General features: G+C 40.2%; 1 protein-coding gene across 2 annotated transcripts; it reads right to left on the bottom strand.

The window, feature by feature from the left end:
• Positions 1-5,104: 5,104 nt before the first annotated feature.
• Positions 5,105-23,486, bottom strand: PRRG1 (proline rich and Gla domain 1). Of its 2 annotated transcripts, XM_053455070.1 has the most exons (4): positions 23,372-23,486; positions 19,141-19,188; positions 11,244-11,404; positions 5,105-5,710 (listed from the first exon to the last, which is right to left on the bottom strand). In XM_053455070.1, the coding sequence occupies exons 2-4, from the start codon at positions 19,157-19,159 to the stop codon at positions 5,195-5,197; spliced, it is 696 nt and encodes a 231-aa protein (XP_053311045.1). In that variant the 5' UTR covers positions 19,160-19,188; positions 23,372-23,486; the 3' UTR covers positions 5,105-5,194. The 2 variants fall into 2 exon arrangements, with proteins under 2 accessions (XP_053311045.1, XP_053311046.1); XM_053455071.1 differs by lacking the exons at positions 11,244-11,404; positions 19,141-19,188; positions 23,372-23,486 and adding an exon at positions 7,852-8,019.
• Between the last annotated feature and the right edge of the window lie 2,985 nt (positions 23,487-26,471).

Below are 26,471 nucleotides of genomic sequence, written 5' to 3'. Positions count from 1 at the left end.
GCTGGGGGGGGGGGGGCAAAGAACGTGCAGTAGGCGAGGGGGCAGTTTGTGAAGCTGGGTAAGCTCGCTGACAGCAGAGGAGATTGTGGGGGCTGGAGAAGGGAGGAGCGCAATGAATAAGAAGCGGGAGGTGGGTAGCGCAGGACCGGTGTCGATGACCGGTTTAAACGTGATCTGCGCGTCCCAGGTATCTGCTTTCATGCTCCCTGTTTACTGATCCCTTAGATCTGGTCCATGGAAACCCCCCCCTCAACCCCCCCAGCAATGAATCTTGTCAGCGCAGATGTCATGTTATTTATGCACAGGGGCATGCTAAAGGAATGATAATAGACTATAATGGGGAGCAATGCCCACAGGGTATAATGAGGAGGAATGCCCATAGACTATAACGGGGAGTAATGACCATAGACTATAATGGGGAGCAATGCCCATAGACTATAATAAGGAGGAATGCCCACAGGGTATAATGAGGAGGAATGCCCATAGACTATAACGGGGAGTAATGACCATAGACTATAATGGGGAGCAATGCCCATAGACTATAATAAGGAGGAATGCCCACAGGGTATAATGAAGAGGAATGCCTGTAGACTATAATGGGTAGAGTAGACTATAATGGAGAGTAATGCCCAGAGGCTATAACGCGGAGGAATGCCCAAAGACTATAAGGGTGAGAGTAGACTATAATGGGGAAAATGCCTTTAGACTATAATAAGGAGGAATGCCCACAGGGTATAATGGGTAGAAATGCCCATAGACTATACTGGGGAGGAATGCCTGTAGAATATAATGGGGAGAGTAGACTATATTGGGGAGGAATGCCTGTACACTTTAATGAGGAGGAATCCCATACACTTTAATGGGGAGGAATGCCCATAGACTATACTGGGGAGGAATGCCTGTAGTCTATGGGTATTTTTCTTTTCTTATGCTTCCCTAACCCATCAAGAATAAAGAAAAAAAGATTGTCCTTTAAAAACATGAAATCATCACAGATACATCTACCATGGCTATAAAAATATATATTTCCCTTTGGCCCCTACCAGAAATCATTGCTCATTAATTGTCAATGTGTCATTACACTTCCCAACATTTCACGGCTACAGACAGACATTGTTGCTTTAGGGTCTCTGGCTTGATTAGGGGTTATGAATAAACCAAAACACTCGTTTGAAAGAAGAAGAATGCAGGCAAAATAAGAATGTGAAGTCTAGGGTCTGTGATGTGTGCAAGAGGATGGTGTGTGAGAGTGACATTGGATGGAATGAGTGTACATGTGTTAATGTGAGTATGTAGATCGAAGTATGTGTTAGGGTGGGTCTATTAATGTAATTGTGTGTGGTAGTATGTGTGTATTAATGTGTGTGTGGTAGTATGTGTGTATTAATGTGAGTGTGTGTTATTATGTGTGTCTTAATGTGAGTGTGTGTTAGTATGTGTGTATTAATGTGAGTGTGTGTTATTATGTGTGTATTAATGTGAATTTCTTAATATGCATATAGGTAAACGTATCATCTCTGTTGAAGATAGGCATCTTTAATCATTTTGCTCTGGGGCCCTAACTTGCCATAAAACCACTCTGGACTTTTGAAACTGCTGGGAGATTTGACAGAGAAGCCCATATAAAAATCAGCCGTTGTGAATTGTATTTTACCTGTTACACATAAAATCTGGCATTCCTGTGATCATTCCTTCTAAACCTCAAGCATTGGTTGCCTGGGTGACAGAGTTTAATAAAAAGTACAGGCGGCAGTGACTACTCATAGCAGATCATGAACGCAAACTACTTTAAAAAGCTGGATTAAATGATTTTGTGTTTCAATTAGCCAGCTATATTGCACATGTTTCAGACATTTTAGCGTTATCCAGAAAAGAAAAAAAAAAAAAAAAAAAAAAAAAGAAGTGAAAGCTTTGTATTCAGAACGCATGTGCTTCTTCTATACTAAAGGTGAAAGTAAATAGTTATTGTAAATTGTCTGTGAAGAAAACCACTACTTTCAGCCTCACAATAACACATGGGAAATATATGAGCCTGCATGAAAAATTCAACAAACTCTGGGTGTAAAGTAATATGAAATAATCAGGAGTTGTTTTTAGGGTTGTAGGGCTGAAAGACTGGCGTCTGTGAATACTTTTGCCCAGTGGGAAAGATTCAAAGCCTTTCCGGCTCAGGCTTGCTGAAGTCACCGTTCTAGGGAAGCCGCCCACAGCCCAGACAAAGATGAATATCCTCTCCTCCCGTGAGCCCCAGATATCCTAAATGCTTAATAGATAAGTTCTGTGGATGTTAGGAGCCCTAGTAACTTTAAAAATGTGTGTTATACAAATGCTTGCAGATGATGTTGAGATCCTGGATGTTGATGACACAGCAGTTTCAGTCAGCGCAATGAAGAAGAAGAAAATAAAAGATGCACATTTATGACCAAAATTGGCCTTCAAGTTCTGAGTGCATCTAAAACATGCATTTTAGTCCTGGAGACGAGAGAACCACGGCGTATACTTGGCATCCCAGAAGAGTCTTTCTGCAATTCTCTTGGGGGTAACCTTTTTTGGGGATACGCAACCTCAGGGACTGTTGGTCTATCCAAACTGATCTGGAAAATGAGAGATAGCAAAACAAGGGAAGACCCCTCGTACCCAAATCAAACTAGGGCTGAAGCAAATGTCTGAAACAGCAAGAAAAAGGCACAGGCAGCCACCTCCGTTATCCAGACAGAAACAAGTTTGCAATGAAAAGGAAACACTTGCAGAAAGCAATGTATTGTGACCTATGAATTTCACCCGGCACACAATTGGGTGATCAGGTCCCCTGATGTGCTGCTGCTCAATGAGCAGGTTACAAGTGAGATCCCTCATCTTTCCAACCAGTCCATTTACACAACGGAGGAGTGTATATGTATGTACGTATGAATGTGCACCTGTGTGTACTTGTATGGTGTAACAGTGAGTGTTTTTTTAGCATACGGTGTTGGAACCTCTGTGTGTGTGTTAGCGTAAGAGGGAATTTGAGAAAAATGCACATTTTATTTTAGCAAGAGGGTGGTAGATAAATGGAAGAGCCTCCTATCAGAAGCGGTAGAGGCTAATACAGTGAAGGAATTTAAACATGTATAGGACAGGCATATAGTTATCCTGAATTTAAGACTTGACTAAGGACTGATTAGATGGGCTGAATAGTTATCTGCCATGGCAAAAGACAACTGCTCTTGCGTTTGATGGTGCCCCGAATCTTAAACCTTTTTAAGTTTTGAAGCCAGGCCTATGCTGATAGGGGTCGTCTATGTTACTTCCTTGGCTCTTGTAGACACAATACATCAGATAATTGGGTATTATGGATCACAATCGATAATGAAATACGCTAGCAATGATTTTTATTATCGATTAGTTGAATCGATTTATAATCGGTTATATAATGAGGGTTTTTTTCAGCGCAAACGCTCTGAAAAATACCCCTCGTATTATAATCCGTTTCATTCAGTGTGACCCACAGCAGTTACTACTTACAGTCCCTCCCTGCGGTCACTCCGACTATTGACCACGCCCCTTTTTCTCCCAGTCCCTCCATGCAGTCACACTGATTGGCCCCACCCATTTTCTTATAGCCTCACTGCTCTGAGTATAAAATAAATTTTTGGGCTGCTGAAAGTTAGGGGAGGTGGGGGTTAATTTAGGGACAGTCATGGTTGATGTGTTTAGGGTTAATTTAGCGGCAGTTATGGTTGATGGGGTCTTTAGGGTCCATTTAGGGGCAGTTATGGTTAATTTAATAAAGTTAACTTAAGTTGCAGTTAGAGGTAAGGGGGGGCAAACTAAGGGGAATCTAAATCCTGGGGGCAGTGAAGATTAATCCTGTATTGTGTCAATGTGCTGTGAACGGGTCTGTGAATCTATGAGAGCACTATGGGATATCTGAGGGGTATAAGGCATATCTGGGGAGGATGGAGTGACAGAACTGGGGGTCTAGGGCATATCAGGGGGCACAGTGGCATGTCTGGGAGGCAGTGTGGGAAGCCTGGGCTCAAATGTGCATAACTGGGGGGGGGGGCAGGTTGGGAAATAAAAACAAGAAATGCATTTTTATCAAAGCTTTTTTATTCTGCTGTTTTTAACATCCTGTTTATTTAATTATTTTAAATGAATGAAAAATTTACATTTATTTTTTTTATCCGATTAATCGAAAAAATAATTGGCCAACTAATCAATTATGAAAATAATAGGTTAGCTGCAGCCCTAATTGCAAGCAAAGACCCTTTCCTGCTTTGTTGTGTCCAGTCTTCCAGCCTGCAGGGGAAGCCTAGACATCAATGATCCAAGAGTTCACGGTAAAGGAAGTAATGATTTCTGTTTCTCAAGACTAAGAAGGAAGAGGTTCATTTTACTGAGCTTTGTGGTCCTACATAAAGCAGATCCATTTCAAAATGAAAACAATCACGGCATACATGGCTACTCTAGACCTGTCAGATGCCTAACGATGCGGATTTGAAGGGCGTACCGTCAGTCATGTAAGGTGCCAAGATGTTTAACGCTTCCAGGAGTTATACCAATGGGGCATTTAAGTAAGTAAGCATTTAAATAAAGAGGGGACTCTATATTTCTCCAGTTCTGTGTAATGTAATCAGATGCGTCTTGGGGGAGAAACTAGAAAACCGTGAAAGGGTAGTAATAAAATGCATAAGCTTTTAATTCAACAGAGATAGAATATATTGCTTTCTATGCGTATAATTCATTTTTATTGATATTTTAACATCTCCAGACATTATAAAGATTTAAGCACCAAAATTAGAGTTCTTTAAAAAAGGTAAACTTTGTACTTCCTTCATGGGAAAATAAATGCACTCAGGTTAATAGTGGTTATAGTCTTAGGCAAGCCCGCAGAGGACACTGTTATTGCAATAAATCGGGTAAATAAAATGATTTAAATAATGGAACTGTGTACCCTAGATCTGAGGATGAAGGTGATAGCATAACTGAAATTCACAGAATCTAGGCAAAACAAGAAACACTGACATAACTCCTTCCAAAGAAACCGCAGGTTTAAAGAGGCATGGAAAACCTTGTTAGAGTCCATGTGCAAATGATTATTCTCTTCTATTTTTTTTTTTTAGAAAGTTAAAGTAAAATGTCCAAAAGGCAAAAACATTGTGGTTTAAAATGCTTCAATAAGCAATAATAAAAAAAAAAAAAAAAATCAAAGTTACTTGACAGTGGAGACTTGAGGTATTGTGACAGCAGAGGAAACTATATCTTCATAATGTGGAGGTGGCTCAGAGGGATTTTGGGGAGGTCCGCTTATTGTTACACACCTCTCTCCTGTTGCTTCCTCATAGGAAGGGGGAGGATCAGAGTTTGATAAGCCAGCAGACAGAGTATCAGAATGTACATCATAATCCACAAAACCCGAAGGATGCCCTCCCCGGTCGACAGCATCCTCCAGAGAACACATGGCAGAGCCATGATATTGTGAATGATGGCTTCTTGCTCCATAGGGATCGATCCCCGCCTCAGCGACATTTTCCCGAACTCCTCTGGGTGCATAAGCCGTCTGCCTACTTGCCTTCTTTTTAGAAACGCACCTCCACACCAGAAAAAGAATGACGAGGATGACAAAAAAAACTATGATCAATGGGAAGGCCAAATAAAATGGATACCAGTTGCTGTCAGAGTTGACGTCTCCCTGGTGGCTTTTGGTATACTCTTTCCAGAACGCATCCTAAAGTAAAACAAAACAAACAAGTTTAGTTCCAAAGAAATCTCTCTCCACAGCTGACATTCTACAACTCTGTGTCTTTTAATAATCTAGTACCCATAAATTGTATTAATTTTGTATAGATGCCACTGAAGTTTATTGGATGCAAACCGGGATATGAATTCTCTATTGGAGTTTAAGAATAAGATTTCCGTTTCATTTGTTTTTCTCCTTTCCTGTCTGCCTCTACTAAAACCAGGAACCATTGCTGTGTACATGCCTTGCACACGTTCAACAGCATTAAGCAGCAGCCAATCACATTGAGGCTAGGAAAACCATCAACAAGAAAATCAATGATTCAGATAGCATAAGGTGATTGGCTGTTGCTATGCCAACTGACAATGGGAGCTCCGTTTCTACTGCCTAGAAAATGTGATAGGGATATTAATCCTAGAGAAAACATATTAAACTACAAGCCCTAGAGGTGTGACATAGAAGGCAAACATCCTTCAATATTCTTTGTAAACAAAACAAAATGGCTTAAGCCGTGGCTAACTATACACGGGTGCCACAAAGTGTCAACACAGTCCGTATTTTCACTCTGGTTTATTATTGTGACACATACACTCATATCTAGGACATACAGAACTTCTCGTTGACAGCTGGCTTTAACATGTCTGTCTTATTGGTAATGCTAGTGGAGAGGCTATTGCCCAAGTTTAAACATTTAAATGTTCCATTTCTCTTGACACGGATCCTACATTTAGTCCATAGGAGAGCTGATGATCAGTAGAATTATACCTTTACAAAGACAGAACTGGGAAAATCTAACCTAGAGAACTGAAACCTAAAGCTGGTCATCACTAGCAACATTAAATAATAGATCTTCTGAATTGTTTTCCTTGTTGTCATTACAATATCTGTAAAGTAGACACTCATTACTATTTTGCTTCAACATGTAACATTATTTGGAACAGCAGAAAAAAATAAAGGCACACGGTTAACATACATGCAAGTCTATGATTTGTAATATGCTAGTGGTGCTTGAAGTGGAGTGGCAGAGCTCACATTTAATCTATGTAGGTACATTTTATGTAATATTATTACGGCATTGGTTTTCTATGTAAAAAGGCAACATTTAACTATGTAACTTTAAGAAAATATACAAATAGTGACTGTGGACATAAAAACAAAAAAAGTTTTCGGCAGGGGCGCCTTATGTAAATGCTTCACTGGGAAATGGTTGTCAAATGTTTTATTTTTCCTGATATTTGTATCTTTTCTTTTCCCCCATGTTGCTTGCGGTTCTTCGTTTTGCGAAAATCCTCAATGAAAATGTAATTTACAAAAAAACAAAACAGTTACGGTATTTATCAGCCAGTAGGTGGCGCCAGGTTATAAAAATAAAAAATCATGTTTTGTGGGGAGGGGGGCATGTACTGCGGCTTAAAACGATCTTATATTATGAAAAATGAGCCAACACTGAAAGATAAGACATAAACCACCATTGATTCACTTATGGCATATCAATAAAACAAGAAAAAAAAATACACAAAATAAATTTTAAAAACCCCAAAAACAAACAAACAGACCTGTTTACCGAATATAAAACAAACAGATATTCAGAAATGCACGTGAAAAGGAGTCTCACTCAAGCGATAGCAACCTGTTCACACTTTCTGATAAAGTAAACTACTTTTATTAGAACTATAGAAGTGTCCTTGTCTGTAGAAAACATTTAACAGGCAACCACGACTTGCTGAACACAAGTAATCGTAAAGTCGGACAAGCAGAGAAAAGTCCCGATTACACAACCCTGGGTATTTTATCTGTAAAACAGGCAAAAAGATTTCTGGTTCTGTATAAAGTCCAGCTGCTATATAATATATAATTAGAACAGATAACACCAAAAAGAACGGGGTGTTCATAAGTCACGGTCAATATGGTTCGACGAGTTTGGCATTTGCTATATGCATTGTATACAGAATGCACTTTTGAGTAAATGTGTGTTACATACTTTCCACACTCTACATCAGGACAACAGAACATATAAAACGGGTTAAATCCAGCACAGCAACCTGGCAATATCACAGCAGCTCAAATACAAACAGCACAGCCAAAGCCAAAATACACAAACCATGAGCAGGATACATGCGTCTGGTCACCTGGAAAAATGTCCCAGCAATGCGTCGACTGCCCGGCTGCCTGCTAAAGGACATTGCTTTGGATCACCTACGTTCTGGAAGCTCTCAATGATCCCTTACACGACGTTCTCTTAGAACAAGGAGCAAAATGACAGGAAGGAGGCAGGTGTGCAGCTATTACTTGGCAGATCACATTTATTGCTTTTCTCTATACCAAGCATTGAGCATTTCCAAATCTCAACCCCACCTTCATTACTCCCTGCGTTCTTCATATGGAAATAAAGTGATGCAACAATTAACATACCTGGTGGAATCTGTGACCTGTCTGGCAAAGGGTTTACTTGATGGATTGCTTTGCACGGGAATAAGTTATGAGCGAAAGTAAGAACTTTCAGTAAATGTATCAAGAGTAACAAGCAGAAGCAGAGCCGACGGGTTAAGAAGTCCTGAAGACTTTCCTAGTATTTTCTAGACCTTTTCCCTAGCAAGGTTCAGTTCACAAGCAGTACAAAGAAGGTCCATTCATTCTATTCATAATAAGTTTAAAAATAAATTTGATAGCTCCTCTATATCCACCTCAAACTATCCAACAATACATGACCCACAACACAGATGGAAATTTCATGTAGAGGAGAAATGTCACACATTCTGGATTCTTAACTGAGAGAATATGGGATATGAAGGAAATATTGAACAAAATGACCAGACTTGTCTTATGTAGAGGCCCCAGCTAGAAATGCCCTCAAATATTAGGTTAAAAACATTAAACGCCAAGTGATAGAATACCTGAAAACCATCTATTGGGGTTTCACCTCAGATAGTAGAGCCCCTTTTTTTGAGCAGCCTCGATAAAAAAAAAAAATCAGAAGTCACAACAGGCAGGTCAGTGACATAACCATTTTTCCTCCGCTCTGTCTCTGCAGCTATTCGGCATTATTAATTGCTTTATTACAAGGATATTACATGTATTTGGGATACGTCAATTGTCATTAACGTATTCAACTTGTACTTTAGCACGTTGATGATATGCTTTTACTTATTGTGTAAGAGTAACTTTGTGGTTTGGTTTTGGCAAAAGGTTTTATTTTATGAAAAAAAAGTGAAATAACTGATTCAGCAGCTTTCATGAGATAGAAAAACACATGGCACACATCTGTAAATTAATCCAGGTTCTTTATGTAGAAGATTTCAATTTAACCAAATATCAGAAACTACCAGACCTGGAAGTACCTTTGATTTCTAGGTCATTGCTGTTTAACCCCTTAACGACAATCCCCGTACATGTACGGGGTTGCCGTGCAACGGGTTAACGACAATGCCCGTACATGTACGGGCTGCCGTTAAATAGCTGCATCGCCGCGATCGCGGCGTTTTCGCCGCGATCGGCGGCTTTGCAGCATCCACGGAAGCCTCACAAGTGAGGCTGACCGTGGATCCGGGGAGGGCAGCCCTCGGCAGCCCTCCCCGGAAGAAAAATGGCCGCCGCCGCACCGATCATCAATGATCGCGGCGGCGCCCGGCTAAAGCTGCTTAGGAAGCGATCGGAATCGCTTCCTAAGCATAAACTGTGTTACTGACATGCCTCGATATCGAGGCATGTCAGCAACACTACCCCCCGACCCCCGATCGCCTTGTGATTGCTCCGAGGAGCAACCACAAGTGCCATCCTGTGAATGACGTTGCCGTCATTCACAGGATGGCATTAACAATAGATATGAGTTCACAGAGGGTCAATCCAGACCCTCTTGAGAACTCTCGAGCTCCTCCTGCAGGTTGAATGCAGGTACTGCATCCAACCATGCAAGGTCAATGGAGCCCAGCTCACTAACGAGAGTGACTAGTAAAAAAAAAAAAAAAAAAAATAAAAAAAAAATTAAAAAAAAAATTAAAAAAATGTCAAAAATATGGTAACATGTAAAAATACCCATTGTCACCAAAAAAAAAAAAAAAAGTTTTTAATAAGCAAGTCCTAAAATTTTTTATCTTTACAAAAATTCCATTATGGAAAGAGTTAAAATATTGGCATTACAAATGCCCATAGGGTGTCTAGTATTAAAAAATATATGATTTGATGGGGTAAATTGAATTGGCCGGGTTCAAAGATGTCCCAAATATGGGACATGGGGCAGATGTCTAAATGGCAAAAAAATACACACCTCACAAAGGCGGCCTTTTACCTCCCAAATAACCCAACAAACCCATGCATGGGGGGTATCGCTGCGCTCAGGAGATGTTACTGAACACATATTGGGGTGTTGTGTGACACGGACATACACCAGGAGCGATAAATTTATACCTGAAGTACAACATGTGTGAAAAAAATACAAAAAGAATTACTACCATAAAGTTTCACAAAGGGTAGTGGTAAAATTAGTGCATTGAAAGGGTTAAAATACCAGCATTTCAAATACCTTGGGGTGTCTAGTTTTTAAAAATATATGATTTGATGGGGTAAATTGCATTGGCCGGCTTCAAAGATACCCGAAATGGCACATGGGGGGAAGAATTACCAGATTTGGAAAAAAAGTTTTTGAAATGGCAAAACGCTACCTGTACTTATTGCCCCATAACGTGCAGAAAAAAGCAAAAAAACATAAAAACATTGGGTATTTCTAAACTCAGGACAAATAGTAGAATCTATTTAGTAGGTTTTTTCATTAGTTTTTGCAGATGAGTAAAAGTTTTCCGTTTAAAAAGTGAGAAAAAGTAATTTTTTAACAAAAAATCCCCATATTTTATCATTTTTTTTATAGTAAATTAGATGATATGATAAAATGAATGGTATCTAAAGAAAGCCCTGTTTGTCCTGAAAAAAACAATATATAATATGTGTGGGAGCATGAAATGAGAGAGAAGAAAATCACAGCTAAACAGTAACACTGAAAAACGTTAAAAGAGCCATTGTCCCACAATATACTACGAGTAAAAACCCCTATTGTCCTTAAGGGGTTAAGGTTATTTTATTTATTTATTATTTTAACACTGATGATGATGCTCCATAGGAGCACAGCATTGATCGTGACTTTGCCCCCACAAAGCCTCTGAGGACTGAAGACACAAGTGTTAATCCCTTTAATGCCGTGGTCATTCTCATGGAGGGATAATGCAGCATAAACACATTTTTACTCAATTTATACGAGATTTTAGGGTACATACTGCTTCAGTCACAAAAAGCATTTTCCCTTAACCAAGTTGAAAAACTGCACGTTTATCCAGAAAGAATGGCTGAACTGGCCCTGCATAATCCCTCCCACATCATACATTTTGCAGAAATAGCTCATTGAGGTTGATCCTTCTTAATGCAAAGAGAAGTAAAAAAAAACAAAACAAAACAAAAAAAAACGGTGCTCCAGCAAACTCTCCTAGTGTTGGCGAATAAACCTCACTGTAGATCATGGGTTAGTGGTACTTACAGTCTTCTCATCATTTTCAAATGCCTCCCTTGCCTCCTCGTAGCTGCACAACTCTTCTCTGCATTCACGTTCAATGTTCCCTTGCTTTATCTCTTCAAGAAAACCGTTGGCTCTTGGGTATCGCTTTAAGATGGAATTGGCATCATTCTCTGTCAAGAACACTATAAAACAAAACAAATTGAAAATCTAGTATTTAAATTGTACTTAGACCAAAAACGCTGTCACAGATTGGCATTGAAGAGCAAACAAAACCCAGGTTGCGCCTATTTTGGATCCTCTTGAAAATTGATGCATTATTGATCTAGTTCAAAAGGATGTAGCACCCAAAAGAAAGAAAAAAAAAAAAACAGTTGATCAACATAAAGTTGAATATTAGCTAGCCCATTGAGCAATGGCCTAAGCCAGACTAAATGGCTGCTTGTATGTCTTATCAAGTGCCCATAAATGTTTATTCAATACCAATGTATACACGGACATAGTCCACAGTACAAAATCACTAGAAATGGGAAGGCTTCGTCAGAAAGAAAAAAAATATATATGGAATGTGGAATATGCTCTTTTACAACAATAAATAATAGGGTTGTGACGTGGTATTCAAACTATACAACACCAAACCTTCATGAAAAACCTTGAGACTTTACATAAAGTCTCAAATCATTACAAGTTCCCAAATAATTCACAAGTAAATCCTATTACATAAGTTATGGTGGGTAAAGGTGATGGAAAACCCTTCCACTAAAATTTAGGGGTATGTAGAAGCATTATTAAACACTCACCTACAGACACCAGACAAGCCAGAAGGCTTGTTGTACCCTCAGAAATCTCATGGTGCTGCCACAACCACAAGGGATTCTGGGTAGGCACATGAAAATAAGGTCAACAATTATCACCTTTTGTCTCTATATTAAGCCAGTATCACAACCTCATGCTGACGAGTCCCATTAACTATATAAATAAAAGATAACATTAATACAAAACCCTTTTTCTAAAGGATTCCTATCAATGTTTTTCCCGTCACAGTATAAAGTTTACCTACAGTCTGGCCAGTAGATTTTCCTCCGCTCAGTAAAATGGCAAGACCAACATCCTGTTCTCATGTATAGTTTAAAATGTTCTTGCCATATACAGATCTTGTTCAATTTGTAACAAAAAATAAAGTTTTAAAAAACAATTTTGGTTTATTATTTACTGAAAAGCTGTACTTTAAATTTAGATTATACATTTCCAGTTTTCCAACTACTTCACTCTGCTTTACAAAAAAAAAAAAAAAAAAACACCCAGAAATTTTACTCTAGGAATCACAATGGAATATATATATATTTTCAGGATGCATTATCACGTAATATATGACCCTGCTTGAGGAATAGAACATTCAAGTAAAGCCCTGTGAATAAAGTCTTCTCTGCATTTAAGGGGCTATATTATATTTAATAAAAAACAAACCAAAAAACCCGGTCAGGCTGTTTTAAAAGATATTTTATGAAATTCGACACAATTACAGTATTTGGTGAATAACTTTGTTCTGTTCTTGGTTTCATCTAGTATATATTTGCAGTCAGATGATGAAAACATTGTTGCCACCGCATAACTTGTTAAAGTGAAGGTTCCTGGAAAATATTACGTTCCCAAGCTGATACCAACTCCGTTTACAATGCCTCATGCAGTCAGTCGATGTCCACATCTCACAGCTTACAACCAAAGACAATTTGAGTTCACAGGGGAAATTCCACCGCCAGAAATAACCACAGCAGTTTTCTGTTCAGGATTTTTTTTTCCCCAGCTAAAGACAATAGTGGGTTATACAAATCTCAGTAGAAAACATTTGAATATTACTAGTGGTCCCTAATAATAACCCTAGCAACTACACATATTGAAGGGCCCACCACATAGTTTCTCCTGAGATGAGGTGTTGAATGCTGGGATACAAGAACAGGTCTAACAAACATTTTGTGAAAAAAAAAAAAGTAAAAAAAAATAAATTATATAATATATATATATATATATATATATATATATATATATATATATATATACACACACATACATATATACACACACACACACACACACACAACACTTGATTTTGTATCTCTATTTGTAGGTGGAAACCAGGTGCAGAAAGGCATTAGAAAAACGCAATAGAAGAACAAACAAATGTGAGATTAAAAAGGGAGATCGATATGATATTGTGGACTTGAGTCTAAGTGTAGATCTTACAGTTGTGTTTGTTCTTACAGTTGTGTTTGTTTGTTCTCCTAATGTCCACCTCTACACCTGTTCTCTCCAGTTAAACTTGGAGACAGAAGGCTCTACAGTTATGGCCACGATCAATGCCATTAGAATATGAAAAATCACAGAGTGGATAACAGGCCTGCATTACGACACAATAACTTCAGATAAGAAGAATATGTCAGCCTGCAGTGACTGTGATTTTCACCGATTTTGTCAGTGTTGGGGTAGATCCTTCCAGTGGTGTTTTGCTGCGCTTTTAAACCGCTACAGGAGTTTATGATGTGCCGTATTCTTTTAAAGACAAAGAGGGAAAAACTGTTTGTTCTGCAGTTTCCTGATTTTGTACCATGCACCACGCTGGCTACATTTGCAGAGGAAGAAATTCCACACAGTATCGCTTGCTAAATTTAACCCTTTAAGAGATAGATATCCAGAAACCAGTTAGATTATACATTCTTAAAGCAGCCTACATATTAAGGTCTCAGGGGTTAACAATATGACATTGTGAACACAAAAAGATGCAAATAATCACAAAAGAATATTTTAACTTCTCAGCTGTGTGTGTGGACAAAGCTCCCTTTGTCGTGATTTTGTTAATATGTTACGCTGTAACTGGCTGCTTTGTCTCTTACAGGAACACCACAGCCATCATATGGATTTTAAATGTATACGAGATCGTATTGGTCTCTTAAGTTTAAGTTTGGCCCCCTCCAGATGTACAAAGGGGCACTGCAGAATCCCTCCCCCCATATACATCATCTGCATGACAGTTCTAGAGGGTCTATTGCTGCAGCTTCTCCTAAATCAGGGGCGTCCAACATGCGGCCCGCGTGACCTCGAGGTGTGGCCCGCGTGAGATCGGCAGCCAGGATCACAAGCCCTGCCGCTTACTTGTGGGAGGGTCTATTCTCTGCTCCAGTCCTGCTTCCTCTGTGGGGAGAACGAGGGAGGCCACGCCCCCTGCTGAAGTCTGTGAGCGGCATCGAGAGCTGTAGTAGGTAAGGGGGTGGGGGAGGTTGTTTGAATGAGTATGCCTGTGAGGGAATGAATGTGTGAATGAATGAGTATATGAATGAATGAGTGTGTGTGATAGCATGGATGTGTAAGTGCTGGAACCTAGGCATGATGGGACTGTGATTGCCGTTAGCAATCACACTCCTATCATGCTAAGTCACCCAGTACATGCTGAAACCTGGCTAGCTGCCCCCCTTGTGTATTGATGCTGCCAGCAGTATGGGGTCTGCAATTACAGCCACCCTGTACTGGCTGGCTTGGCATGATAGGAGTGTGATTGCTAACAGCTAACAGCAATCTGCTAACAGCAATCACAGTCCCATCAGGGACTCCATACTGCTGGCAGCATCAATACAGAAGGGGGGCAGCTAGCCAGGTTCCAGCATTTACTGGTTGCCTGGGTATAAAAAGAGTGTGTTTGCTGTTAGCAATCACACTCCTATCATGCCAAGTCAGCCAGTACATGCTGAAACCTGGCTAGCTGCCCCCCTTGTGTATTGATGCTGCCAGCAGTATGGAGTCTGCACTTACAGCCAACCCTGTACCAGCATGTACTGGCTGATTTGGCATAATAGGAGTGTGATTGCTAACAGCAATCTGCTAACAGCAATCACAGTCCCATCATGCCTAGGTTCCAGCATTTACTGGTTGCCTGGGTATGAAAAGAGTGTGTTTGCTGTTAGCAATCACACTCCTATCATGCAAGTCATATTGTTGATTTTTTTGTCCAATTGTGGTGTGTTACTTTCAATAAAAGTGTGGTTACACACTAAAATTGGACAAAAATTACTGGTACAATGCCCAGCCAACCAGTACATACTGGAATCTGGGTATGCCTGAGATTGCTGTTAACAATCATAATATATAATTTTTTTGTACAATTTTGGTGTGTAACTTACTTTTATTAAAAGTATGTGGGGGGGTCATTTTCAGTTTTGGCTAAGTGAACCCTGAATTTTCGGTTTTGGTCCAGAATTTTCATTTCGGTGTATCCCTAAAATAAATAGAACTATTTCATTTTAACTTATCCAGAATCCTGAATTTGTAGTCACAAAACTTTCTAGGCCCAGAAATCAGTGAGAGGAAAAGTAAAGGTTTTGTGTCATTTACTTTATTTTAATCTGCATATTTTATTAAAGGCCATATTTTCTCACAGTGAAAAATAAGTGCGGCCCTCGCACGTATACAATTCTGATGAAGTGGCCCACTGCAGAAAAAAACTTGGACACCCCTGTCCTAAATGTTAGTTGTTTATGTCCTTAACCACTTGCAAATTCAATTTCATGAATTCCCCTATGCATTTTCCAAAGAGTCACACACACTCCCAACCTGTTTATAAATGATTGTGTGTGTGTGATAGATAAATAGATCTATCTATCTAATGTGTGTGTGTGTGTGTGTGTGTGTGTGTGTGTGTGTGTGTGTGTGTGTGTGTGTGTGTGTGTGTGTGTGTGTGTGTGTATATATATATCCGTATCGGCCCAAAAATAGGCCACACTCCCCCCCGCATTAAGTCTTTAAAGTGGGGGTGCGGTCTATAATCAGGGTTTAGAGCAGGGACGTGCAATTCGTATCGCCCAACGCCACAGGACACGCAGTTCTGAAAGCAGCAGGGTTAGGATCCAGATCCCCTGCAGCACTGTAGGTGACCTGGATCCTCCTCTCCGGCAGCCAGTGGACGTCTGCTGCAATGCGCGTAGACAACCTCTGCTGCCGCCACTTCCACCAGGGCTTCTATAACGGAGCACCGGCATGACATAACCTTCCGGTGCTCCACCATAGAAGCCCCGTCGGAAGTTCCGGCAGCAGTGGTTGTCTACGCGCATCGCACAGACGTTCACCGACTGCAAAAGAGGAGGATTCCCCTGCAGCGCTGCGAGGAAGCCTCCTCTCTTGCAGCCCGTGAACGTATGTGCAATGTGCGCAGACAACCTTTGCTGCCGACACTTCCAACAGGACTTCTATGACAGAAAAGTACCGGCGGAAGTGGTGAGCAGCGGCAGAGGTTGTCTCGTGCAGACGTCCAAGGGCTGGCACTACAAGGCACCAGGGAGTTTGGGGATGCATTGGTAAGTCAGAGTGATATATCTATAAGTAAGGTGCATTATGAATTTGGTTTTCAAAATTTCTGTTTGTATATAACCTATGCTGACTAACTGCAAAACAGATACCAAAAATGTGTGTATTTTTTCTTTAAAAATAAATTTTTCTTAAAAAAAAAAAAAAAAAAAAGAAATCACCAAACTTTAAGGGTGCGGCCTATAATCGAGCCAATATGGTATACACACACACATACACATACAGTATAGAGACACACACATTGTGTTATTGAACTGAAGAATAAAAGTGTACTATGGTGAAGGACTTTTTATGTTATTATTCTAAACTGGTTGAAAGCTTTCCAAAGAACTGCACATTTGTATGCCTTATACCAATGCCCTTCATAGCCGTTTCCACAGACCTTCGATTCCTTGAGTCTGTTTCAGAAAGCTTCACGTTACTTGGATGCTAAATAAGGAAATTCTAAGGGCATGTGCAAAGGGCATTCAAAATATGCAAATACAATATGCCTGCTAGTTTCTACTGTAGAAATTATATGCTTTTTATTTGGTACCAGATATTTATTTTTTAAACCAATATTCCAGTATTGACCCAAATACTTAATAATTTAACTTCTTTAAGTTCTTCACATGTAATCCCATTACAATTTGTGACCCGAAGTTCAACAACTAGAGTGCTACATGTTAATGTCTTTGTCTTATTTTCAGCAAAACTTTAGTGTACATATACAATAATGACCCTAAAAATTATTCACCATCTGGTTTGTTAAATATATATCTATTACTCAAATTGGCCAATCGATTTTACAAGTGAGTTTTGATATCTTGCATACCGTGCAGAGGACACACACATGCTTTACCATTTCTTTTTTTCGGGAACCTGTGTATCTGATATAATAGGTACCTATTAATTATTGGCACTAAAAAAGGTGTTTTTTCTGGAGATTTGCCTGGCACGCTCCATTTGTATGAAGGAGGTATCCGCTATAACCCCAGTATTCACTACCTGCACGCGTAGATACTCTCATTTGATATAGATCTTTTGGTCTGAATTGCACTCTCTCTCAGAGACCAGATCCCCAGAGCTTATCACATCACATTAGCTGCAAGCGATACCGCACTTTCTGTGCAAGCATTCCTCAAAACACAATGCAGACGGCTCGGGAAAATCACCGACATACTGGATTGGATGAGTCAGCACATGAGCAAGAAGATGGGGCATTAAAAAGAAATAAATTGAAACTCTTAGTGTGGAATATTAGGATGCGAGTAAGTATGGGTAATGAACGCTGTGAAGAAGAACATAAACGTTATATCAGCAGGAGAGTTTTAAAAAGGCTTTTCTAGAACGTGTATCCGTCCGATAACATGATTCAAGCTGCTATAAAATAATATATAAAAGTGCTGAAGAACCAAATATTCAGAATTATTAAAATTGCTAAAGCTGGATAGGGGAATTATTATACACACGGAATTGTAAACTTTTGGGGTTTTCAACTATTTTTGTTTTTAGGGTTTCCCACGGCTTTGACAGAACATAAGGGCACTTTGCACAGACACTGATGTGAACTGATAGGGCCTGGAGCAAAGCAGATGCTAGTTCCCCTATTCAGCAGTGAAAACACAGACACCATCGGCATTCGGCTCGACACAAACCAGACACAAGATCCTTGGACTCGATCACAAATACGGCACTAGACACACACACAAAAAAAAAAATCCTGTACATGCCCTACAAAAGTCTGTCAATATCTGTGTTTCTATCTGTTAGCTATGAAGGTTAATCCCTTAAGGTTATTATTTATTATAACCGTACCTTGGAACTTCTGGGCCAGGACAGCACACTGACGTCGGCAGGTCATGTGACGCCGGTGCTCAGTCGTAGAAGCCCCAGCGGAAGTGGAGGTTCCAGGTCCCCTGCAGTGCTAAACCCTCTAGTTTTAGACTATGATCTCTTGTTCTGACACTGAAATATTTCAAATATTTAAATGTTTCTATTAAGCTCCTCTTTCCTCCAAGCTATACATAGTTCATTCTGTTAATATTTTATCCTGCAAACCATTCACCCTATGTCTCAACCATTACATGTTTTCATATCGTATTGAATCATCCGAGCTTGCAAGACCTCAGAAGCCCTTAGTCTATGTGCAGAACAAAAAAAATAGTAGTAAAACCACATTCTGCCCATTAGGAAGCCACTAGTCTCTAACAAAATACATTTAATCAAGAGTGCATTATAAACGCCGAATCTTATTTATCACGAACGGCTTTTTAACAGCACGGCATTCAACACTTAACTTTTTAAATAATAACAGTAATAACAACAAACACCAACAAATGTAATCCTCACCGATTCAAAGATAATATGAAGAAAACCAAACAGGGGTTGTTGATCAGCATCACTTTGTTCTGACAGGCTCATGACAACAGCAAACGTCAATTGTTGGACGCTCCTTCATATAAAAGGCCTTTGTGAGCCTCTTAAAACGGGACGTTACAAGCTCACATCAGCTGTGACTCCAAAAGGAACTATGCTTATGCTATTTTTGTCAGACTATATGCTTCTTCGCACAGTGTAATTAATCACTTACCGCCACTCATGTTCTCCATGGGCTCAAACTGGAATCAGAATAAGAAGCCTGTAAAATAAAAACAAACAAAAAACAGTGCATTACTATTCTTCTACTAGGTTTATATTACATGCTGTATGTATATAAATATATATATATATATATATATATTTTTTTTTTAATTATTTATTTTTTTGCTTCAAATCTTCAGTGAGATGAGTAAAAGCTGAGCAGCTGTTTCCATGAATTCAAGTCATATTTCCTTTCTTCACAAAAATGACAAGATGTGACAAAAATCCAAACTGCTGCTCCAAAAACAGGTGCCCATTGTTTTGGAGGATATAACAATCAACCATAGTGTTAGCAATTGTCACATCAGTACTGGCGGTGGGATTCTTCCTCTTAGAATGACTGGCTAAAATGTAAAATGTTTCCCCGCATCAGCAGAAAATTGACAGTTATCATATTCTATTGCCAACGGAAGTGCTATATTGTGAAGATCTCAGACTGGTCTCTGGGAGAATACATTTTCGCGGTGAAGTGTTGGATCTGGATCCTCTGCAAGGATTCCATGGGGGAATAAAAGAAAAACCAGCAATACAAAGGCAAAATTGTTTACGTGGTTAAGCAAGAAAAACAGCAGAGAGGAATACAGTCATAGAATGAATCCTCTCTTTTATAGGATTTATAACCTTGGATCAGGAGACTGTAAGACGTGATACATAAATTGTTGGCACTATATAAATAAAACAAAGGGTGCAAAATCTGTACTTCATTAAAACCTGGGAAATAGGTTTTTAGAAAGATAGTGTAAATGTGTATTTGTTTTACAGGGGTCCTACAAACGGTTTTGTTTATATTGCTTAATAAGGTCAGATAAGCCCGTTCTACCCCAAATCCTGCCGTTTACGTATGCACATACCACGAAGACATGAAGTCAACGGGAATAGCCCCAAACAATGGCAGGTACGCTACTTGGACACGGCTGCTGCTATTGCTGCTGTTCTCAGCGAAAGTTCACGTCCCGTTGACTACAGCAGCATCCTCTCGTCTTGGAACCAAAACTCAAGTTTATGTATAAATAGGAGGCATGTTCCACGCAGCCCACCCAACGAAAAATGCATGTTAAAAAGTACTTTAATATGCATTTCATATAATAAAACAAAATTGTTTATATTTTATTCCAACCACCATAGATACTCACTAGTGAACGAGAATCCTGGGCCTCACGATTACAACTGCTGTTTGAATTGTCCATGGAAGGAAACCATGGACAAGTTTTTACTTTTCTTGTAATACATGAGTGTTAACTGGCCAAGTTCCTGAGCTCGTATCTAGATGAGCATGACGTACAACAGGTCCAAGGCTTCTATTGCTGAAGGTGGCCTTTGGGCCTCCCGCATAACAGTCCTTTAGGGTGTGTAAAAATCAATGGGGGTGCATTCTGCCCACAGCATTCACCGATCACATGTAGAGAGATGTGTTCAACCAAAAATCTCCTGCAAAGAAAATAGCTGAGGAAAAGGGGCAACTATGGAGGGGGGGGGTGTTCTGCTGAACCCTCCTATACATTGGGGCATACCAAAATGGCCAATGGGACCATACCAAAATGGGACCACGCAAGTGCATATGATTTCTGGAGTGGGTAATTACTCCAGGTAATCAGTAAAAAACCTTAAAACGGAATATGTAACAGAGCAACTTCCTTAACATAACGCTAGAAGAAGATGGAGTGTTTAGTCGAAGTTGGTCAACATATAAAAAGGAGATTCAAAGCGAGCTGGTAACACCATTAACAGATTTATTTTCTGACCAGTCATTCCTGACAGGGGTAGTCCAAGAAAAATGTCAAGTTGGCAATTGTAGTACGACTTCACACAGAAATGTAGCAGGGGGAAGCCTGCCAACAGACCAGTAAACCTTAGCTCAGAATTAATAATGCAATGCAAGTTAAGGGAAAGCATTGTTAAAAGTATGAATGTTAAGTGGCTTACAGGATCAATGCAAGAGTATGCAGCAAACATAATTGTCAAATATAATTGATTTAATAGCCCACGAAGAGCCAAATACGTAGCCTAGCTGGGTTTCAGCAAGGCATTGGCCATTGCCCCCCATTAACGACTAATTCTGGAATAGCAATGTCTGGGTCTGGATGTTAAAACAGTTGGATGGATAAAGAAATGGCTGAGTGACAGGAGATAGAAGGCTCGACTTAATGGTAAATATTGAGAGAAAAGCCTTGCTACTTATGGGGTACCTGGGTCCTATTTGCAGAATAAGCAAAATGGCGACTAATTTATTTAAATCAGAAGAATGGAAAAATCAAGCCGGGCGCTGGGTTGCATACCTAGACGCAAAAGCATAAAATCTCTTCCTGCAGCAGGGTTGGATCGTCATATCGTATGGTGAAATCAAGCAGTTCGAACCACAATAGTGAACAGACCTGTATTTATTCTGGAAGGAGTTTAGAGGAGTGCTACCAAAATGATGAATGGTTTGCGGGACAAACACATTTCCTAAAACACAAAGCTTGGAGGAGAGGTGGAAGAAAGATATACATATAAAGCTAAGCAGAATATGCAGATTTTTACACCAAAATAGATGGGCTGAAAGGAGTTTATTTCTTGTCGAACCCTATTGAGGAAGGGTCAGGGCTAAAAATGTTAATCTGAACAACACAAAACAGAATATTAAAGAAAGATAATTATAATGAGAGTTTTTAGTGCTGTTTTAACTTGTATTCATGTATTATTGGTTTCATCGAATGCTTTTTGGTTTTCGAAACATCTACATTAAGTCCTGACTTTAACTTAAAAAGGTAAGAAAAAAAAATTAGAGTGTTTTAAGAACTAGAAAGAAAGAAAAAAAAAAAAGTTATGAGGCAAGAGCCAACATCGAGGATGGAAAGATCTCCGCTGCTCCCTTGAACAAACTGTGCGACATATTTAATAAACACTACAGTGGAAAGTACAGCAACGGCGTATGATTAAATAGGACATAGTTCCAGAACTTTTAAAACTTCCCGGTTTTGTTTTTTTAACCTAGTTTAGAAAGTAATGTTGTGCCTCAGTTTGACCATGATTGTTTTATTTATGCAACTGATGTCTGCTGAAAATAAATGGAAAAACCAGCAAGGGCTGTTTCATAAATACGTGGGAGTTTCTGATAACGGGCAGGCAGAGCTGGACAGAAACCAGGAACCAGGTATCGATGGCTCCTCTAATTTACTCCCGGCAGCCAGCTATTCCTACACTGAAATCTATGAACACGACTCCCTAAAGAATAATGGGGGGGGGGTAAATTTAATAAAATCACTGGCGCCTAGATTTTATTTTATTTTTTTAATTTACTAAAGGTAAGAAAGCTAAGAAAATAGTAAAAAAAAATGAAAAGTTAAAAAAAGTGAAGAAAATAGTATTGATAGCAATAATAATTCCTTATGATATACCGTATATATATATATATATATATATATATATATATATATATATATTTAGCCATTTTCTGTTTGGAACTTCTCACTGGCTTCTGATACCGAAATAGTTAAGGGGGGGGTTAACCAAGTGTTATCAATGCAGCAGGCTGTGTTACTCAATAAGTAAAGGGATCCATCCCAAGGATTGAAATCCAGACTGCTCTGGATCCAAATGAACAGTAAATTAGTAACCCGATGTCTGATACAAGTTCTTATAACATACTTTGAACATCACACAACCCGAGAAAATGAGCAGGCAAACAAATCCCTGGCGAGGATTTACTATATCCGGCTCACACTCTATCCACCCTATGGTGTCATCTCATGGATCGGATCAATAATAATAATAATAATAATAATAATAATTGGATTCTAGTTCCCAGGGCAGGAAACAAACACACAGAGGGGACACCAAGTAGAAGTCAAAATCACCCGATCGCTTCCCTGATTAACTAAATGGGGGTTCAGGGAATGCAGCAGATCCGCTTCCCCGTTATGTAGAAAGTATTAGGAGGATGTAGGGTGGGAGAGGGTGAGCCGAGAAGTATTTAGGAGAAAAAGAATGCTTACAGCCCATCAACCATTTAGAAGTCTAAGGAGGACAATAGAACGCTGCAAAGTCGGTGTAAACAGGACACTGAACGGCACGGAACATGTATACACGTATAACAGACTAAACTGGATGCTTTACATTTTTGGCGAAAAAAACCCATTTGTAACACAAAAAAAGAGAGGAATAACAACATATACTTGAGGGGCAAGGCATACGTTTTGTACCTGGGTGAGGCTCCGTGATACCAGCTAACGGATCCCGCTTCAATCCAATTTTCCTCCTCTATTCGGTGCCGCTGCTCCGTCCATTTGAAGAATCCTGGAATATACTACTGGGAGGAAAGAGCAGCCAAGACTACAGTTCCCGGCAGGCCCTGCGGCGTTTATTTACTTATTTTTTTTGTTATGCAAGCGGCAGAAACTTTATTGAACATAAAGACAAACAAGATTGAATGGCTGTAGAGAGGCATTGAACTCTTTAGTAAGTCTTTGCTTCCTAAGAATGTACTTATAAAGAACAATTCAAAGGCATTATGGACTCCAACAAAATGTATTATTTTCTGTTTTAGAGTTACACTGATTCACATATGCACACAAACACATAAAATACATTTTATATATTATACTGATTATACGACAACCCCCCAAAACCTGAATATTGATTTAGGAAAAAAAGAAAAAAGTTTTACCAGTAAATGTTAATTATTATTATTATTATGTAAACTATGTAAACTATTTTTTTAAAATAAAAGCTATGATTGAGAAAAATATTTTTTTTTTATTTCCTTTTATTTTCCAACCTGCCCCCCAAGTTATGCACATCTGCCCCAGGCTTGCCACTGTTCTATTAACAGACATTACACACAGTCACACAAACAGACAAACACAGTGACAGACAAACACAGTCACACAAACAGACAAACACAGTCACACAAACAAATACTGTGACAAACACAGTCACACAAATAGAGTCAAACACACATACCTGGTGCTGGCTGCAGTTTACTCTCAGTTGGTGTGAAGGAGGGACTCAGCCTATCAGGAGAGGCTTCTGAACTCAAAAGTAACTCAGTAACTTCTGAGGTAATCAGGAGAGATGAGAATTATCTCCCAATTGGCTTAGACCTTCTTCACTTAGACTCCTCATTCCGGGACAAGGCATTGTCCCGGATTGAGGCTGCCCGGGACCCGAGATTTAAAGTCCCATTGCGGTACTGTCCCAGGCAATCTGGGACATGTGGTCACCCTAAATACAATATGTTCAGACAGCTGCTTATTTGTTGTGTGCAGGGCCGGATTAAGAGCATCATGGGCCTGTTGCTGAGGATTTTGGTGGGCCTTTCTATGGAAATAAAGAAAATACACAGAATAGACAGAATAAACCGAATCTGAACTCCTCGGCATCCATGTGCACCCAAGAGAACATCAGTGCTCGGCCTATAGTATAAGATAGAATCTTATGTGATGGGATTGGGAGTACATCAGTACACTAAAAAAAAGTCATCATACATGGGACGCCTGAAGCCACAATTTATAGCCTGTAATTCCTTTTTAATAATATATGCAGATTGGGAGTTTTGCCACACTGACACACAAACACACTGACACACACACCAGGACAGGCTCTGCCACACCGACACCCAAACACACACATACCAGGACAGGCTCTGCCACTCCGACGCCCCCACACACACACCAGGACAGGCTCTGCCACACCGATGCCCTAACACACACACACCAGGACAGGCTCTGTCACACCAACGCCCAAACACACGCACCAGGACAGGCTCTGCCACACCGACACCCGCATCCAGACCGGCTAAGCTAACAATACTTTTATTTTCCACACTGCTTATGTCATTTGTGTTTTTCCCCCCTTGTGCATCGCCCCCCGGCCAGCCCTATGTGTTATACCCCCATCCTGCTCCCCCTTGGTATTGATTTATGTGATGTCCCCAGCTGCCCCCCTTGTGTATTAATGTCACCGCCCCCACGTGTATTTCTGCACTCCAGTGAGTCCCCCATTGTGTATTTATACCCCCAGACAGCCCCCCTTTTAGTATTGATGTATGTAATTCCCCAGCCAGCACCCACCTTGTGAATTAATGTCCCCCACCCTTGCCTATTGCCACCAGCCAGCTTTACATTGTGTATTTATGCCATCCAGCCAGGCCCCCCGTTTAGTATCAAATCAGCCCTGGCACCCAGATTGCATCCTTGTCCTCCCCAAAAGAGCCTGTCTGGGGCATCTCTGCCCCCTCCAAAAGAGCCTGCCTGGGGCATCTCTGCCCCTCCAAAACAGCCTGCCTGGGGCATCTCTGCCCCCTCCAAAAGAGCCATGCCGCCCATCACTTACACATCCATGCTATCACACACATATTCATTCACAAATATTCATTCACAGATACTCATTCACATTCACTCATTAATTCACTCAATCTCACCTACTCATACATTCTCCCCTTACCTGAACTGAAAATGTCTTGCAGACTTCTGCAGGGGGCGCTGCTTTCTTCTGTGTTGCTCGCACTCCGTACGAACGACTTCTGTTTTACAGTCCAGGGGAAGCAGACGTGCAGCAGGGCATGTGAGGTGCGTGGCATTCGTGACGTGACTCCGCTGGGTTCCTGCATCCACTTGGCTGTGCAAAAGACGTTGAGGCCCAAAGTGTGCCAAGAAAATGTCCTCCGCACCATTACACCACCACCACCAGCCTGAACCATTGATACAAGGCAGGATGGATCCATCCCTTCATGTTGTTTATGCCAAAGTCTGACCCTGCCATCTGAATGCTGCAGCTGGAATCAAGACTCATTAGACCAGGCAACGTTCTTCCAGTCTTCCATTGTCCAATTTTGGTAAGGCTGTGCGAATTGTAGCCTCAGTTTCCTGTTCTTGGCTGACAGGAGTGTCACCCGGTATGATCTTCTGCTGCTGTAGCCCATCTGCTTCAAGGTTCGACGTGTTGTGCATTCAGAGATGGTATTCTGCATACCTTGGTTGTAACAAGTGGTTATTTAAGTTACTGCTGCCTTTCTGTCATCTCGAACCAGACTTCCCATTCTCCTCTGACCTCTGACATCCACAAGGCATTTTCATCCACCCAACTGCCGCTCACTGGATATTTTCTCTTTTTCTGACCATTCTCTGTAAACCTGAGAGATGGTTATGCGTTAAAATCCCAGTAGATCAGCAGTTTCTGAAATACTCAGACCAGCCCGTCTAGGACCAACAACCATGACGTTAAAGTCACTTAAATCCCCTTTCTTCCCCACTCTGATGCTCGTTTGAACTTCAGCAAGTTGTCTTGACCATGTCTACATGC

This window comes from Spea bombifrons, chromosome 2 (assembly GCF_027358695.1).
Source record: "Spea bombifrons isolate aSpeBom1 chromosome 2, aSpeBom1.2.pri, whole genome shotgun sequence".
Lineage (NCBI taxonomy): Eukaryota > Metazoa > Chordata > Amphibia > Anura > Pelobatidae > Spea > Spea bombifrons.
The sequence above is the reverse complement of the archived record's forward strand: the minus strand, read 5'-3'. Positions and strand labels throughout refer to the sequence as shown.